At 33.5% G+C, this 19,747-nt stretch overlaps 1 protein-coding gene across 2 annotated transcripts in view; it reads right to left on the bottom strand.

Annotated features, from left to right (window-relative positions):
* LOC126747099 (protein spaetzle 3) overlaps nucleotides 1-19,747 on the bottom strand; it is a 94,286-nt gene that overhangs the window by 60,712 nt on the left and 13,827 nt on the right. For both annotated transcript variants that reach the window (XM_050455595.1, XM_050455597.1), the window contains exon 2: nucleotides 13,873-14,369. In XM_050455595.1, coding sequence (XP_050311552.1) covers nucleotides 13,873-14,325 — 453 coding nt within the window. In that variant the 5' untranslated portion in view covers nucleotides 14,326-14,369. The remainder of the gene's footprint in view (nucleotides 1-13,872; nucleotides 14,370-19,747) is intronic.

Below are 19,747 nucleotides of genomic sequence, written 5' to 3'. Positions count from 1 at the left end.
CGATTTGTTATTAAAACAATTTTATAAAGATTTTCAGCCATATAGCGTAGTTGAGGATGAAGGGTTTTGGTAATATACCAAAGCCCTAAATCCATCTTACGAACTTCCTAATAGACGGTAATTTCTAGAACAATAATTTCAAGTATTTAAGAACAATGTTCAGTTTAACGTAAAGAGCTGGTCAAAGATGTAATGGCAGTTTGTTTGACAACAGATTGTTGGACTTCCGCAAACAATGAAAACGTTATGGGAGTCACATGTCACAATACACTTCATAGATAAAAAAATTTATATTCAAACCATTCTTCTGAAATGCGCCGTATTTGATCAGTCTCATACAAGTGTCAATCTAAATGCGGAACTGAGAACCATAGCAGAGGAATGGGGTATTGAAAAAAAATATTTTAGCAATATCTGATAATGCGGCCAATGTGAAAAGTGCCATTACAAATGGGCTGGGATGGAAGTTTTTCGGATGCTACGCCCATACTTAATCTCCTAGTTCGCGATTCACTCACCGAAGTAGCAAGCACTCTAGAGAAAGTGAAAACTATAGTTTGATTAATGAAGTTTCAGGAGAATATTGGTTTAAAAACCCCTAAGAAAGTTCTACAGGATGTGGTTGCGAGGTGGAACTCCACCTACTACATGGTAGAGCAATTTATTGAGTTAGAAGAAGCTGTACGGATTACTATAGCTATACTCTATAATAATCTTCCTTAATTGACATTGGATAAATGGGCCCTTCTTTTAGATGTATGCAGTGAGCTTCTAAAAGTGCACATCTGCCAAGACAATAATTAAAAAATTGCAAAGCGGCCTTCGTAATAGAGTGGGAAATGTGGAATTTAGTAATTCATTGGTAGTAACCACATACTTATACCCACGATTTAAGAGATTGGCATTTAAAAATAATGACGCAATGTAAAAGATAATTTATACGCAATACAGTTGTATCAATATGCTCGGACAGCAGAGCTTCCATTAAGGCTATCACGGCCGCAAAGGTAAGCTCCAAGCTTGTACTAAAGTGCATAAAAGTCCTGAAAAACCTGATACAGGTTGGATGCAGGGTCTAGCTCGTCTGGATACCTGGCCACGCAGGCCATGCAGGTAATGAGAAAGCGGACTCTCTCGCCAGACTGGGATCCGCGAATGTGCTGATGGGGCCGGAACCCATAGTTGGTATTGCCAAATGCGTTGCGGTTGCGTCAATGAAGGTTCTGCTGGACAAGTGGACCCACCGAAGATGGACTGAGTCCCCTGGTATGAGACAGGCCAAACCGCACATAGGTGGGCCCTCTGCCTGTCTCACCAAAAATCTACTACGCCTAAAAAGACGCGAAATTCGGCTAGTGACAGGTCTTTTAACCGGTCACTGGCACTTAAAAAGCCATCTCCATACTATCGGTATTGCGGACAACCCGGAATGCCGATGGTGCTGTGAGGAGGATGAAACCGTTGACCATGTAGTCGGGGAGTGTCCAGCACTCACGCGCGCCAGGTTCAAATACTTGGGTAACACTTTCAGTGTGCCGAGTTAAGTCCTTCAGACCAGAGAGCCTTATCGATTTCTCTAAGGCCGTTGGGCTCTGGTAACCCCCGGTGGGGCATGACGGGTCCATCAGGAGACCTATATGCACAACTGCCTTGGCAGCCCACTGTTTCGTAAATTCAATTCAAGATAATTTAATTATAAAAACAACTTTTTCAGTATGGGATATATTTGACAAAATTAGTTCTAAAAAAAATTTAAATACCCAGTTGTTCTACCTCTAGAGCAATCTTAGAAGTGCAGGTAGATGGAGGACGCTATTCTGGATCGAAAAAAAGGACCCATGGGAATGGTGGAGGGAAAATGGATATATATACTTGCTAAAGAAAAATTATGTGCTGTTGCGACGTCGGTCCCATGAGCAAGTTTATTTTCAAAAGCAGGTGAAATTTTAAGTGACCGTCGCCGTCGTCTTAAGGCAAAATATCTAGAAAGCTTATTGTTTTTGAACTTAACCGCCAAATTTTGTAAGTAGAAAAAGTAAAAAAAAATTCCAAAATTTTTACTCTTTATTTTTGAATTTTTTTTTTGTTACTTTTTTAAATAATACATATTTTGTATTATTTAGTTTTGTTTATTTTTATTTAATATTGTTCGCCATTAACCTTTCTTTTAATGGAAATTAAGCGCCTTTTTAGGATATAGGTACCTATACCTATTATCTAAAAATAAATACTGACTCAATAAAACCAAGTAACTGTACTAATTTAATAAAAAACTCGGAATAACTTTGCTATTCTGATTTTTTCTGCGATACACTGTCCGCAGAATCGCCAAGTCAAAACTAATTTTACAATCCGAGTATTGAGACTGATTCGTATTATTCGGAACCAAATCGCCAGACAGAAATCGCCATCATTATTTTACATGAACTGGCGCACTCGGAACAGGTATTTCTGATTTCTGGTAATAGGTACCGGAATAGCCCGCTGAAACGTATTCCAAAAGAACAGGTCCAGTTCCACTATAATAACTATTTACCTGGACAATCTGAAAGTGAAAGCAGTGACGACAACATTGATTTATTGTCCATTCAGAGAAAAATAAGTCGTTCAAAGGCTTTATAATATTTCCTCTACTAATATTCAAAGTAGTATGTTAAGTTTTTAGATCGTTATATTTTTTAAATTTTAGAATCACAAGAAAAATTGAACATAACTGATCAAGCTGGACCTCAACAATAATTGGAGCAGAAAAGGCAAAAGTTCATATAGATAAACCATTAAAAAAGTGGTCCCGATTTGTAAGAAAAGAGAGAACTGAAAAAATTCATTCTGGACAAAGTTACGTGAATATAAGCGGTAAAATGGTAAATGCAAGACATATGAAGCCTTTAAAAGATTGTAGAAAAAATGCTCACAAACACTAAATGAAGACGTTCGAAAAGGAGTTTTTGATGAATATTGGTCCTTGGGATCCCATAGCAAAAGGGTAACATTTATTGCAAATCTAATTAATTCCAAAGATACCCAAGTAAGTCGTAAAAGAAAACGCGACTCTTCGAAAAACAGAGAAGTAACTTACGAATATTTTTTTGAAATAAATGGAAAAAGAATATCTGTATGCAAAGATTGTTTTTGTAAGACTTTGGATGAAAAGGAAAAATTTATAAAAGTGGTTTTAAAAAACAAAATGCAATGCACTTCTGGCATTACTGTTGAAGATCAAAGAGGTATAACACCTTCCGTAAATAAAAAATCTGAACAGGAATTAAATGAAGTGCGTACACATATTAAATCGTCCCCTTCTCACGAGAGTCATTGTACAAGACGTACAAATGATAAAAGGTACCTACCATCGCTCCTAAATCTGCGAATTATGTACGATCTGTACAAAGAAGGAAGGCAAAATCCCGTGTGAAGAACGATATATGAAAAAGAATTTCACAAATTAAAACTATCGTTTAAAAAGCCATATATTGATACCTGCTATAAATGCAACACTCTTAGTATGCAAATACAGGTTGCTTCTAAATCAGAAAATCAAGAAGATGAAATTCGTTTACAAAAGGAACTGGAATTGCATCACAACCAAGCTAATGCTGCATTCGAAGCAAAAACTAAAGATAAGACGGAAGCTAAAATAAATCCCCATAAAAAATGCTTTAGTTTTAATCTCCAGCAGTGCCTTTATAACTTCTTCACTAGCATTCTATAAACGTCAGCTCTGGACGTATAATTTAACAGTGCATGATAGCAATGGAGAATCGACGCATTACATGTGGCATGAAGCATTGGCTGCTCGGGGAGGTAATGAAATTGCTGCCTGCTTGTACACTCACATTAAAAATTTGCCCAATGATGTAAATAATATAACTTTTTACTCTGACACATGTGGTGGACAAAATCGAAACAGTCATGTCGCTACTATGTTTATAAAGGCTCAAAGTGAAAATCCCAATTTAACGATAAACCACAAGTTTTTAATATTTGGGCATAACTCATAATTTGAATTTTTTTTGGATTTCGCCCGGAGGTTGACAAATTTGGTGTTTTCTAGCTGCTCTCAAAAGTGCGTAACTCAATATAACTTATTGCCTGGGTTATGCACGCAAACTGTTTAGGCGTATCTCATCAAGTCATTTTAAAACGACAGACAAAACTAGCGTATCTAAGATACGCCTTATATAATTACTTACTTAATTAATAACGCCTTATTAATGCCTATTATAGATTAGCAAATATTCAACTGCAGCGTGAATATATTAACCGATATGTCTGTAGAGAAGATAAAAAACAGAAGACCACAAGGAGAGAATAATCAAGACGGATCTTTTCCAATAAATACTTTTTACCTCTAAAAAAAAATCCATAGTCGCTATAATGTTACTATATTTTGTAAGAAGCAGCAAGAACATTAGGCAAATTCGTCTTCGATTTTTTGAGCCCTTTCATGGTCAAAGTGAAGGGAACTCAGTCCATAGTGCCATAAGTACTGCCATTTCGCGTTCAGGAAACATATTTGTTCCATCTCAGTTGATTCCGATTTTTAGACTAGCTAGGGCTAAAAATCCCTATAATGTAATTGCAATGAATTATTCCGATTTCATATATTTTAAAGGTTTGTCGAAAGATTTAAGAGTTTTAAGCATACGCCAAGATGATGACAGAAACCAAATCAACTGGACAGAAATCTTTGAAATGAAAGTTGAAAAGAAAAGTTTAGATAATATTTTTTTTAAAGTATCTCACTGTGATGAACATTATAGAAGCCTCATATTGAAGAGAACCAACATAGATCATTTTTCCCTCGGAGAACTGAACAATGAACGACCAAAGATAACATGTCTAAAATATCAGGACCTAATTTCTTTGTGCAGTGGAGAAACTCCTGTAATTCGATCTCAGGAGCATGTGTCATCTTACAGATCTCTTCCACATGAATAAGTTCCTATTTTTATCGTTTTATGTTATAAACAGTTTAGTTTTTTTATTTTGGTTTATTATGATATACTTTTTAAGTTAAAAAATTAATAAACAGGTTTACTTATTCTTATAAAGCTGATAGTGTTAAGAGCGTTAAGGAACCTACGTTTATTTTTTGCGATAAGAATCCAGGCCAGGATTTCCACTTTTCATTTCTTTGAAGTACTAGGTTAATTTGAAACTTAATAAATGTTTAATTTTTCGAATAAAAGTTTGATTACCATGGGTTGTTGTTATTTTGCAAAGAGCGTAACTTTTTTAAAACAATTTGATTACAGCACACAAAAAATTTCATAATAGCGAATTGTTCTAAACATAGATGCCCACATGAACACAAAATTTAAGCCGCAAATTCCAAACCGTTTTCTCACAACGACAGCTTCTCTTGAGCCAACATCTTCAAATGCTTTTCCTGTAAAATACAAATATTTCAGATACGCCCCTATGTGTGCAAGGCGACGATATGGAATTTGATGTCGATCATTCCATGATAGAAAAGCGAAAAAAGAAAATGGAAGTTCCAGTATATCATCCACACGATTGGTACCAGTTGGTGAGAACAACTGGAAGAAAAAGACAATTTAAAGTCCATGAAATGGAGCAAAATGAATTCTTAGATTTTTCCGGGTTATTAAAATCAGTAATGGTCAACAGAAAGAAAAATATATTAGGCGAACAGTTTTATTGGCATAATGTGCAATGGCTACAATATAATAATGGCGGTATGGTACGTTACAAAAGTTCTATATCTGATTCTAAAGGTTTTAAAATTATAAGCTTTCTGAGACTGGGGGGCAAAAGTCAAAACCTAAAAAATTTGGTAGTTAAGGAACTGTATACTAAAGGGTTACTTCCAATATCAAAGGAGAAAAAGAAAGACTTGTGTTCGCTTTTTTCTTTGGTGCTACCAGTGTTTCACCAATTTTATCAAAATTTACCTACCGATACTAAAGTTATTGATAATGACCCAGATCTAGTGGATGAAGCAGTAGAACAAGAGGAAAATGAAATACTTACTTAGGCTAAATGAATCAATTAGTTTCTAAGGGAAAAAAAGTTAGTTTGTGTTTTTAAAACATGTATTTTGATATTATTTGCCTTATTAAAAGTTACTCCATTCTGACATAAGTCCTTTATTAAAAATCAGTGAGCTAAGAAAAACTTTTTGTTTTTGTTCATAAGGACTTAAGTCATTGAAATTTTGGAAAATACACTTTTGTAGATAATGAATAGTATTTGATCTAAAAAAGAATTAAATACTCTGACTAATATCAAAAACTTCAGGCTTTAAATTAATAATCGGATTTACAGCAATTTTTAAAATTTTTAAATTTGTTTTCTGAAAAACTATATTTTTTGACTTAAGCCCCTATTATCTAACATCTAAGATTATAAAACATGCAATTTTTTAATATTCATGCTAGTGACTTGGACATAGATTTGATAAGGTTAGAAAGTTTTACGGGAATTATAAATGATGGTTGTGTGCTTCTCAGATGCAGGATTTAAATAGTTAATAACATTAGTTCCTGTGTTCATAGGTATTTAGATAATTTTTTAAGAGCTATGTAGGATTATTTTGAATTTATTTTGTAATAGGTAATTTCGGTATCTGTAATTGGCTATTTAGCTGTTGTTGCTAGAATAATAAATAAATAAATTACAAGATTGGCCTCTGAAAAAACTATTCTGATCAACGGAAAAGAGACTTTAAACATGGTCGAAAACATAAATAGTGTAAAAACTCGAAGAATTACGTATTGGTGCCACGCACAGAACGTCATTGATGCAGATTTTTTTAAATAGTCAACCATTTAACGATAATAACTATTATTAACTATATCACATAGTGAATCATATTGGGTGTCCGCAGAACCGTATAACAAACCTTTTGTTTTCTCGCTAATTTACGAAACATTTTACTTATAATTTACAAGGTTTTCAAAGCCAACCAACCTTATTAGATAACATCGCGCATTATTAGCAATTGTTGACTTATTTCTTTAAAATATTATTAAAAGTACCCAATAGGAAGTATAACGGGAGGTACCGTCGCGAAACAGTAAACGATATTACAATGAATAAAACATCGATGGAAATACCACAAGGATAAACATTTGGAGCATTTAAATGTCAATTGAATCATCGGAATTGTGAGAACGAGGTGCTCGTAATTCTATTGTTTCAATAACGGAAACCAGAAGTAAATAGTTTAATTTAGCATTAAATGAGCTATTATTAGGTTTGGCTATAGGAAACCCCCACTGTAGAAAAAAACACTGCATGTAGCTTTAAATGGAATTCTTTCTAATCAAAGGTAAACTGATTTTCTTTTTCTCAGACTAATTTTGCCAATTGTAAATATCCGCCCTTACACATGTATCTCAGTTGATAATAACCGTCATGTCCATATTCAATTTGCTATTAAATAAAATCCTTCTTATACAAGAATATGGTACGAGGCCAATATCTATGGAATTAATGGCCGTTAAAAAGAGCTGCCGAACGATTATTATGTTGTTAATATTATTAAAACCATAAGGAAAGTTATTCGTGCGTAAAAAATCTAATAGATTTGGTGTCACGAGCGGGTATTAAAAAGGATAGTCTAAATTTTATAGTCTAGTCAGTAAGTTGAGTCAAGTTGAGTAAGATGTGGCCAGAGGCTAAGCATATTCTAAAGTTGCTTAATTGAAATCGAGTAGTTAAAGTTTGAATATATGAACAAAAAAAAATTGAAAAGTTTCAAAAAGCAAATGGAGAAGCAATTGACAAATCTGACCTATGTAATAAAAAATCTGAAATACAGAAACTTATAGCTGACAATCCTCTCAATCTCAACTTGCTGGTAAACAACGGGAGTTTTTTAGATTAGTTCTGGATTTGGAGACCAAATTAACCAGCAACGCTACTGAGCTTCAAGATTTAGTTTCTTTAGAAATTCAAATCGATTTACTTATATCTGAAAATGAAAATAACGACAAACATATCGAATTACTGCAGAACTCAAATGATGAACTAAAAAAGGAAACTTCTTTACAGACAGAAAAGGAGCTCCAAGTCGAACATGTAAAAACTACAAATATAATTAGGAGATGTGAATTTCCAACTAGTACTAACAATTTAGTACTAATCGGCAACTGGAATTAGCAAACTATCAGGTAACAAACTCTATAGCTGATGTAAGGACTAAAAATCAAACTTCTGGGGAGTAAAAAACTCAAACTAAGTAAAAACTTGAAAAACTTGAATCTGACTTAACCCTTTCGCTCATGAATTTTCATTTTTTAAAAGAAAAATTTGATTTTTTGTAAATCAACTCTTTAATTTTTTTGAAAAATTTTGACGTAAACAGTTTTTTTATTTTTTTGTTTGTTTTTAGTTTTTTTTAATGTACACATTTGTGTACATTGGTAGTCAATGGTATAAAAGATAAATTAAAACAAAAAAATACTTTGTATGATATATTGCAAAACAGTGCTTTATTTTGTAAGGCACAGGTGAACGTTACATTTTTGGCATAAAATTCTTGACCGTCCTTTACAGCCTGCGCCTGGTACTTTACACCTAGATGCAAAGTCTTTTTCATCAATGAATGGCAAATGGTCTAGTCTGTCCAAACGAACTTCGGCCACTGGTCTAATTTCTGGTCTTACTTTTAACGGTTTGGGCGTTGAAGGACCCGGATTATCAGCTGCTGGTCGCCCCCTCTTCCTAGTAGATGTTTTTCCTGCCAAGATTAAAACCTCAGCAACATAGGCTTTAAAGTGAAGCAAATCTAGGACATCATTCTTAGCCACACCCAAGTTAGCAGCTTTTTCTTTATATTCAAACCAGAAGTTTACGCATGCCATATCTATGGCATGAGCAAACATTCTCAGAGTCCACTTTTTAGACCTAATAAATGTCCGATACAAGGTAATAAGGAAATCCATCTTGTTAACACCCCCATGTTAGAGTTGTAGTTATTTATTACTTGTGATCTTAAAACGTAAATATAGTTCTTCCCTTTTTTATCCCATCGCCGGCACTGGTCTTTATCACCAACTCCCATATAATTTGATGCCATTACAACTGGCCGGTTGTCGTACCATTTTGTCATTATAACTTCCCCATCCCCGCTAATAATTTCTTCGGAACAACCTCGACCTTTTATTTTCATATCCTTATCGGACGAAAATGGCGGATTTTTAAATCTTTCAGCTCTTGCTGTGCACGTTGTAGAGTAAAGCGGGGGAATATGCCGCATCGGGTAATATGCCTCAGTTCGCTCATAGCTCACTCTGGCGGTTACGCCATCGCACTACCATAGTAACCTGTCGACATTAAGGTAGTCAACCACCTGTTTACTGATTTCCTATAATTTTAGGGTTTTCGCTTTTTTGTTATTTTTTTTTTTAGCAAATGACGTGATCCTGTTTTGTTTGCCCAGCCACACCACTCATTGGCTCCAACCGCTTGATCGCTCATTCTTTAAGCCCTTGAAAGCTTATTAGGCTCAAACTTGTCAAAACTGGGTACACAACAATCCTGGTCGAAAATTAAGCCGATTGCAATTTGCCCAACTATTAAATATTGCCTGGTGTAAGGCTGCAACAATTCAAAACGGGACTTCCGGTTTTAGAACCTGTGGGATTTACCTTTTTAATCCCGAAAAATTCCCGATTATGCTTTTATGATCAACGACGAACCATCGGTTAAAGATAGTCTTAACCCAGAAGAGATTTCCAATGAGGAGGAGAATGATCCCAGACCAGGTAATGTCACTGCAGTTGAGGAACCTGAAGATACGAATCCCTTTGAAGCAATTTTACCGGTTCCACGCGTCGAACCAGGACCAAGTGGCTATAAACGGAAACAACATGCCGAGATACTAACTTCACCAGAAACAATTTTTGCAAGACGGGTAAAGAAAAGAACAGAAAATTAAAACAAAAAGAAGAACGGAAAAAAATACAAAATATTAAAAAAACCGGGATACCAAAGAACTACCAAGCCCTTCTTTGTCAGATACCGAAACAGAAGTAGTAACGCAGGAAAGCGCCGAATCCGAAGTCGATATTGATGAATCAGAATTTTGCGCACAATGTCATGGATCATTTTACGACAAAAAAGTATATATGAAATGGATCCATGAGATATGTACGAGATCTGACAGATTTTGCGAAGAATGTCCGCCATTATCCGAATTTGCTTAAAGAAACAGTTAAATTAGAGGATATCTACTAGTAGCCACTAGGAATTATATTAATAAGTTTTCATGTTTTGTATTTGACTTCTTTCATTAGAAATAAATTTATGTTTTTGGAGTCATTAGCATTTTTTATTAAAAAAAACTCTAATTCCTAATTTTTACATATCGAAAACATGTTGCCATTACCCTGAGCTAGATGCCATATTACCCATGGGTGCGGGTAATATGGCAATACCGTATCATTGGACATTTATAATTATACTCTTTCTGACGACGAGAATATGGCAACGAGAGTTTTCACGTCGCAAACCTACATGGGTACGCTCTAAGGTTCAGTGTTCGTATTGCGAGTAGGTCCGATGGAGGTCAGAATGTGAGCGATTGACATTTATGTTGCCATATTTCCCCGCTTTACTCTATATATTTGCCTATTTCTAAGGTACTGAAGTAAGTTGTAATTTGAAAAATAGTTGTCAAAATATAACTGTACCCTAGAAGGTGAGATTCGTTCAGATAATTTTAGTACCACTGCAGCACCCGAACTAAATACATCAAGTTGCTGTGGGTCAAGTTCAGTAGTAGATCCTTGATATATTATAAAATCATACAAGATGCCACTGCTGCCACATAGCGCAAAAATCTTAATTCTCCATGGTTTGGGTTTGTTTTTGACGTATTGCTTGACGCTCAAACTGCCTTTGAACGGCACCATTTGCTCGTCCACACACAATTTTGATTCCAATGGAAGGGAAAGGCATCTTCTCCTAATTGCATCATATAATGGACGCACCTTCCAAAATCTGTCACCGTTGTCCGGTTTTTCGTGAATATTCACGAAGTGAATATGTTGTCGCAATTTATAAAACCTGTTAACAGTCATATTAATGGAAATCAGTGGAATTTGTAATTTATGGTCCCAGTATAACTTAATTCTTGGGTAATGTAGATTACCCATGATGATATGTATTCCTACAAACGTTTTTAGTTCTTCAACCGTCGTAGGAACAAAGCGGGTTTGTTGCTGAACAGCGTAAAGATTTGTATATTCCATCATGGGTTGGGAAATATCTGCAGAATAATTACAGAAAAAAAATGCTAAGCTTTTCAGCTGAACTACTGGTTCTTCTTCTCTAACGTGCCACTCTATCGGTGGAGTGATATACTGCACATTTTTTTGCCAAAATATATCCTTTTTCTTTGAAAGACCATTGTTTTCCAAATAGTCTTCTATATTGAATTTCTTCGATTTTTGTGGAGTTTTTGCCATTATGTTGGGAACAGGTTTAGGTTCTGCTTGTTCTAGCTGCTCAGTCTCTTCACGTTGTTGAGTTACAGGTGTGCTGGGAACAGGCTCAGCCTCTTCCTCCTCATCACTCATTGCTTGTAATTCTACAAGATGAAAAGTATATATGCTACGCACATTATATAATATACAAGTTCCAAGTATCAAAGATCAAAATCAAAGCCATCATCTTCATTGAATTCGCCGTCACTGGGTCCTTCAATGTCTGATAATCCGGCTTCTATTCTAATCGAATAGTTCTTTATCTGTTAGCGGGCGATTTCGGCTCAGTATAAACGAGGATTCTATAATATTTAACTATTTACTAATATAAAAAAGAAAAAAGTACGATTACATTTACCTTGTAATTTTACTTCTCTACAGTGTACACAAATCCGCAAAGAAAACTGAATGGATCACTGTTAGCACTCACAATACCACCTTTTAATAATTTGTTTTTATTTTTTTTTACTATTTTCACCACAAACAAAACACCACAATAATCTACCAAATAACCTTGCACGCGTTACTCAAATATTGCTCGCCAGCTGTGTAAATTACAGTAACAAACTTTTATTGAAAGCCCCTTGAGGGCCGCATCTATACTACATGTAAAATCCTAATGTACACAAATGTTGACACTATGAGCAAAACAATAAATTCCTTTCTGAATTTATATAAGGATAATGATAAATTCATGTACACAAATGTGTACACAGTGAGCGAAAGGGTTAAAAGACGTCCATTTACAAATAAACGGTAGGTAAGTAATAGGAATTAGAAGAAACTGTTCGGGAATAAGAGTCTGTAGAACAACATCTTGCAGATAATGAGACCAAAGTTGTTTCTTTGGAAATTGATTTATTGAAAGTCACCCTTCAAGTTCAAGAATATTATTCTCTAGAAAAGCAATTGAAATTGATGATGGGATTCTCGTATTAAAAATGTCAAGTCAAGATTTCACTGCCGAGCTTAAGGAGCGTAGTGATTTAGAGAAGGTACTAGAGGATTAAATTGATCACTTAAATAGTCAAAGTTTAAATAAAAATGCGAAAATAAATGATATGATCTAATAGGGAAAACGTGAAAAAGAAGAATCCCAGCTTCTTGACAAAAAACTTGACTTATTGCAGTCAAAAAACCGTAAAATTAATGTTCTACAAAAGGCAAACTCTGACCAGCTAAAGGAGCAATTAAAAAAAAAACAGATTTTCACTTTTGATTTTTTTTTAATTCATATACCATCCTGCATATAGACCATGAGAAAATGCCTTTATATGGTCCATAAATCCGTTCAGTGACACTTTAAATGGGTGAAGATTACGCAAAATGTATCTACGACCATAAACCTCCCAGTTACGTCAATTCGCAATCAAGAGAATGATTAAATGGTCAATTATTAAAGAACCTGATTTATTTCCTGTAAAGCAGGAAGTACGTAATTCGTCTGGCATATCATACAAACGGCTTCCTTGTAAAATAAGAAATATTACGACTGCAGTGTCTCGTAAATTATGATTTTATTAAAAAAAAAAGAGTACGTCTATCTTTGTTTAACAAGCAATTAAACAGGTACAGGGCCATTATTCATCGAAAATGAAAAAAAGTTAAAAAGGTGGAATGGTATGCGCCAACACATCTGACATTTACCATAAGCAAGGTGTCCATTGTTTGTTACAGAAACAATACCATAAAACGCGGTAATGGTATAAATCATTCAGTCGAGAACTGAAATGAGGTTATTAGAGCTAGATCTACTGACTTGCAAAAATGTTTGAATATCTCAGGAACTATTTGAGGTACGACCTTTTGGATGGTACAGTTAGATTAAGGAGGTCTCTGTTATAGGAACCTCGTTGGAGATATTGGCATTGAGGTCAAAAATATAATTTTGGAGATATACAAAGCTAAGATCGCCTTATATTAATAGTATTATGCTTAATTTGAGTATTTTCTGTTTTCCGTGCATACCAAGTGAAGGTGGCCAAGATTTGTGTGAAAGTGAAAACGACACTAATTAATTAAAAAGAATAAATAAAATAATTAATTAAGAATTGTTAAAATACATAGTTACTAAAATTATTTAATTTTTTTCCTCTTACTTGATTTTTTTGAATAAGATACTTAAAACTTAATTTTCTTATTTGAAAAAGATATTTTAATTTTATAATAACAAATTTTTAATTAAAAAAAAACTGTGATTATTTTATTTGCAAAACTCTCTCATTGCGAATAACTAAATTTATGTACTGTCACTATTGCATATATTTTATTGATTAAAAAAAATAATAAATCAAAAATATAATTTACATGAAACCTAAAATATTTTGTGTTGCTCCTAAAAAATAAATCAAATAGTACAGAAGGAGTTTTGCAAATAACAGCTTTACATGGAAATAAATTAAAACAAACTTACCGGAATCTGAACAAAACTCCCATTATTCAACACGGGATGCGAGTACAAGGGCACCACCGGCACCGAACCGTTCTTAATAAAAATCGGCCCCTGAATGGGGGTCACCGGGGGCGGCACCGCGCCGCCCAACTCCTCCTCGTCATCGTCATAATCATAATCAATCACCGCGTGCACTTTCGTTTTCGCCCCGTCGTCCGTCACTCGCGTAAACTGCACATTTTCTTGTTGTTGTTGTTGTTGATTTTGGGGCGGCTGATACGGTCCGTAGGGCGACCGTTGATGCGCATAATCCTCGCTGAGAAACGGCTTCTGGGGCGGCGGGTAGGAGTACGAAGTGCGGGGCGGCACTTGATAGGGCGGCAGCTGATGCGTGGGAGGCGGTTGCGGCTGATAGTAGTGGGTTAGGGGGCTGGGGGTGGCCGTGAAGGGCGACGTGTAGTTTAATAGAGCCATGCCGCGATCTCGTATTAGGGTTTCAACATGGTTTCTTTATAGATCTGTAAGGGGGCGGTAATATGTTATTTGTAAAGTAAATAAATAAAACAAATATTTACACTTAGAACATTGAAAGACTAGAGTTAGCAATGACATGGAACTATGGGCAGTTTGTTGGCTTGCAACATCTCTGATGCAATGATGCCAAATGTTTATGTAGAAATGGCCAAAAAAACATACTTTATAATATCATAAAAGATTGTCACTTATTTTGACAGGAGCAAAATAATACTATTTCTCTTAAGTAAAATATGAGAATATACTCTATAAAAAAGTCAACATTCAAAGTTAGATTAATGTAGATAAGATCCCTATATTAGAGAAAAAGCCAACAATATCGCAACGCCGCTCGATCGCATTGTTGATTCCACCCACACAGGTAATCTTTACCAGTGACGTCGTCAAAAAGTATTTACACGATAAAAATTTATTATTAATAGATTATGCTTTAAATTATAAACAATATTACCGTTTGTGAACTCTTTATGTGTTTTTTTAACGTACTTCATTATATTAAAGGTACTTATCTAATAAAAATCATTTTTATCAAAATTTGAAAAAATTTGTTTTTTTGCCATTTCTACATTCTGCATCAGAGATGTTGTAAGCAAACAAATTGCCTGTAGTTCCACGGCAATGCTAATTCTATCCTTTCAATGTTTTAAGTATTTTGTAGTCTTAAAAAATGATTACGTCAAGCCTATGGTATAATATGTGGCCCACATTTAAATTGGCTAACGTCTTATGGTTCAGACAGAAAAGAGTTTTTCAAATAAATTAAATGAAATAGAAAATTATCCCTTTAAATCTTCAATGCTTGACGTAAGATTCGGACTTCCCCAGGTGAGGAATAGTATCCCCACTAATTTTTTTATTTTTTATAACGATCTATCTAGTCACCTAAGTAGAAAAGACTCATATATGTCAATTTGCGGATGACACCTCAATCATATTGCAAAAACCGACCTACACCGATGCAGTCTCTAGCTGCAATGAATTTCACAAGCTGGTGTAAAGAAACCGGATTATTATTAAACGCTGAAAAGTCTACTGTTATTCATCTTAAAAATAATCACTCAATTATTACAAAAAAAATAAAACTTTAACACCCTGTATCTGTATCTTGAAAACTAATCATTTTAGGACCCATGTTTATATGAACTTTTTGACTTAAAATCGGTCCAGGAATGTCCCTTTTAAATTATGACTTACCCTTAAGTAATACCCTGTATAATAAAAAATATAAAAATAAATAATATAATAGTTAATGTTTCTTTATCTTTAAGCAAACTATTTTTGTATATTGATTCAAATACTTGACAAACATTGATTCAGCATTTTAAATTCGTTTAATTTTTTTTAATATATAAAACATACTACTTGTATTCAGCGTATAATAAATTTAAAAATTGCTGCCTAGCGCTTTAGGCCTTAAGACACTATAAGAAGATACATTAAATTAGAATAGGAAGGAGCATTGTTCGTTAAAATATAAATCGTAATAAGTCACAAAAATAAAAAACTCAATCACAAAATGGGACGAAAAAACCCATAAAACATGATAGAAATTAATACAATGTTAAGATCAACTTACTTGTCAAAGCAACGACACTATTCAAAAAAATGGTACACAAATTATAGAAACACAAATTATAGAAACAAAATAAACTTCTATCTGATAAACGGTATTAAAATAAAAAAATTTCTATATTTATCCCGTGTTCGAAATATACAAACAGGTCGATGTTCGGCGAAGAAATGAATTTTATTAACAAACTATTCCACGATTTAAAATGAAGGGAAATAGAAAGTTAAAATTTCATTATATTGTTATTAATCTATACTATAATTACCTTATAGTACTTAGGTACGGTGACGTTGTCAGTCAGGTAAAAATAAACTCAGGTAAAATTACATAGTTGAGCTAGAAAGGCAATTAATGAAAAACCTGTATTACTACAGAAAAGATGGAAAACAACTATAGGTATACGTCGAATACAAGTAGTGTGTTTTATTTATTAATCAAACACACAGCGTACCTTTGATACACATTTTTTTTTGTACAAAATATGAAACTTCTTAATTTAATGCACATGATTGATTTAATTGTAAGCTTTGTTAAACCAAAATTAAAAGAGTATTATTTTAACGTTAAAATGTTAAAAACGTTATGGGAATATATATCACAATTTCTCAAAACTCCTGCAAACTCCATCTACGCTACTTTTAGTCAATATGTCTAATATTTTTTATTCTTAAATTATACTGGATAATTAAAAATATATATCATTTATTTTTTTCATAAATGGTATGCATAACTTAAATAGATAGGAAGAACTATTTGTGTAGGCCTACAAGTTTTTGTCTTTGACTTACAAGTTTTTTATTTAATTTTAATATATTTTACACTTTTACTTACATGACAGAAATTAACATTTTTAACATTTTTAGGGAAAAATGTTTTAGACTATTGCTGCAATATCTAAAAACGTTAATATTAAACCTCTTAGAATATTGTCTTCGGAAGAGTTTGATTAACAGTAATATTTTTTAATATCAATATTTTGAATATTTATTGTCTATAATTACTCGTAGAAATTTCTCATTAAAAGTACTTACTATGGTAGACTTAATTTCTCTTAAATCCGTACTCGACAAGCCCATGGTATGGCGCCAAATTAGCAAAACAATTAATTAGCAATTACTGAAAAACTTGACGCTACAAGCAGCATAACTCACTAAGACTTTCTAACATAAAAATTAAACTTCATAAACGACAGCTAGTATTCTAGTATTCTACCACTTGATTTGATTTGATTTTTGTTTATAGAAACGCCCCTTTTTTAATTTCATAAAAATATTAGGATTTTTTAAAATGTTTTTGCACCTAAAAATTTATTTCAATTTTTTTTTCTTTCTTCGGTAATTTATTTATATTTTTTTTCACATTGGTTTTTTTAAAAATGACAATTATTTCATTAAAATTTAAAAAAATATAATTTATCAAATTTTCCCTTGAATTTATAATAAAAATTTCATTTTTACAGATATTTTTTTTTGTTAATTTGATTATAGGTTTATCTGATAAATCTGCACCATAATTATAACACTTCCAAAATTAATTAAAGCCATGCATAATTTAGATAAAACCGAAAAACTCCCTCTGCAGATCAGAATTTTTTTTACTAAAAAAAAGAGGTACAAATTAGAGTAAATTAATGCATAACTTAAATAGACACGAAGAGCATTTACTTACAGAAATTATTTTTTTATTTAAAAATTTTCTTATAATTTAATTAATTATAAAAAAAATAAAATATGCGAAATAGATTTATGAACTTCTGCTCACAAAGGAGGGTAATATGTAATAAATGTATAAAAGTTTTACATTTTTCTGAATTTATTTAAAAATATAGTGTAGTTTATATTTATTTTTAAGCTAAATAAAGAATATTATTATTACTATTATTGTTATAATAAGGAACCATATAACATATCTAAAATTAATTAAAGCCAGGCATAACTTAGATGTATCTGAAGAACTTCTTGGTTATGTCCAAAAGGGTTTAACTTCAGAATCATTTATTTAAAAAATAAATTAATTTTATCGCAAAATCGTTACTGACATGAAAAATTTACAATTTTTCGCATTTTTTTTTCACATAAACTCTCTTTGATTTCACATAAATTTTATTAGAAACATTTTCCTATAAGACTTTCACGTTTTTCATAAAAAAATAAGATTGACAGATTTATTTTTTCAGATATCGTTTACTTTCCCAATTTAAAGCGATTTTTAAATTTCAAGATTATAACTTTGTCCAAAAAAAAGTTTTTTTTCTATAATGCTATATTCTGCCACTTGATTTGATTTTTGTCTAAAGAAACGCCCGTTTTTTTAATTTCAAAAGATAATTAGGATTTTTTAAAATGTAATTTTTTTAATGTTTTTGCACCTAAAAGTTAATTTTTTTTCTTTCTTCGGTAATTTATTTATACGTTTTTTGTTCACATTGGTTTTTTTCATATTGACAATTTTTTCATTAAAATTTTCGAAATTAAAAAGAAATATATAATTTTTCCTTGAATTTATAATAAAAATTTCAATCTTGCAGATTGTAATTTTTATTATAAAGACTTTTTATTATACAGACCGTAAGGTTAGAGGTTGTAAGACTTCAAAATGTTACATGGCGTTGTTTGTATGCTTCGCTGTAAAGGCAGTTCATATTGAGCTGGTTTCCGATCTTTCAACTGATACCTTTTTGCTGGCGTTAAAACGCTTTATAAGTAGACGCGGGAAACCCCAACAAATTTACTCCGATAATGGCACCAATATTACTGGTGCCAATAACGAACTGCAAAATTTGGGAAGTTTTTTATTCGAAAACTAAGATAAAATATTTGACTCATGCTCATCTGAAGGCATAAGATGGCGTTTTATTCCGGCTCATTCACCTCATTTTGGTGGCCTCTGGGAGGCAGGTATAAAGTCAAGTAAACATCATCTGAAGCGAGTGGTGGGCAATAATATTTTAACTTTTGAAGAGTTGACGACAATACTTGCGCAAATTGAGGCGATTTTAAACTCCCGTCCACTCTCACTGCCATCAACCGATCCCAATGACGACAATCCTTTAACTCCCGCCCACTTTCTCATCGGCCAACCACTAACGTCTATCCCGGAGCCTGACATCACTGCAATACCTACTGGTAGACTTTCTCGCTTTCAACTCCTGGAACAGATGCGACAGAACTTTTGGCGACGATGGTCGAAAGAATATGTTTTAGAACTCCAGCAAAGGACCAAGTGGAAGAAGACGCAAGGCGAGCTGCAGTCAGGATCCATGGTACTGCTGAAGCAGGACACAGTTAGTCCTATGAAATGGAAACTTGGGCGTATACTAAGCTTACATCCTGGGAAAGATGGAATTTGTCGTGTGGCTTCCATCCAGACAGCAGACGGCGTCATTCGTCGAGCTTTTCCGAAAATATGTCCTCTGCCCATTGACGATTGAAAGTCATTCCTTTCAAGGCCGGGGGCATGTTGGCAAGTCAACAGCGCGAGAGTGGGAAAGTTTTAGGTCAAGCATGGCGCTTCCGACTTTAGACGACTTGAAAGCATTTTTGGAGTCGAAAGCCGACCTGCTAGAAACCATAGAATCGAAACGCGATACTTCTTCAGGCAATACTCCCAACAGACAAACGAAAATATCTAAATCATTTGTTAATACGGAAGCTAATGCTTTAAAACCTAATAATGCGAATTTTAATACAAATGATTATGCGACCCACAATACGGTTTGTGTTTTTTGCAAACGAAGTCATTATATTCGAAACTGCGCAGACTTTCTTAAATTATCTGCGACCGAAAGAAATA

Source organism: Anthonomus grandis, chromosome 18 (assembly GCF_022605725.1).
Source record: "Anthonomus grandis grandis chromosome 18, icAntGran1.3, whole genome shotgun sequence".
In the NCBI taxonomy this organism is placed as follows: Eukaryota; Metazoa; Arthropoda; class Insecta; order Coleoptera; family Curculionidae; genus Anthonomus; species Anthonomus grandis.
The sequence above is the reverse complement of the archived record's forward strand: the minus strand, read 5'-3'. Positions and strand labels throughout refer to the sequence as shown.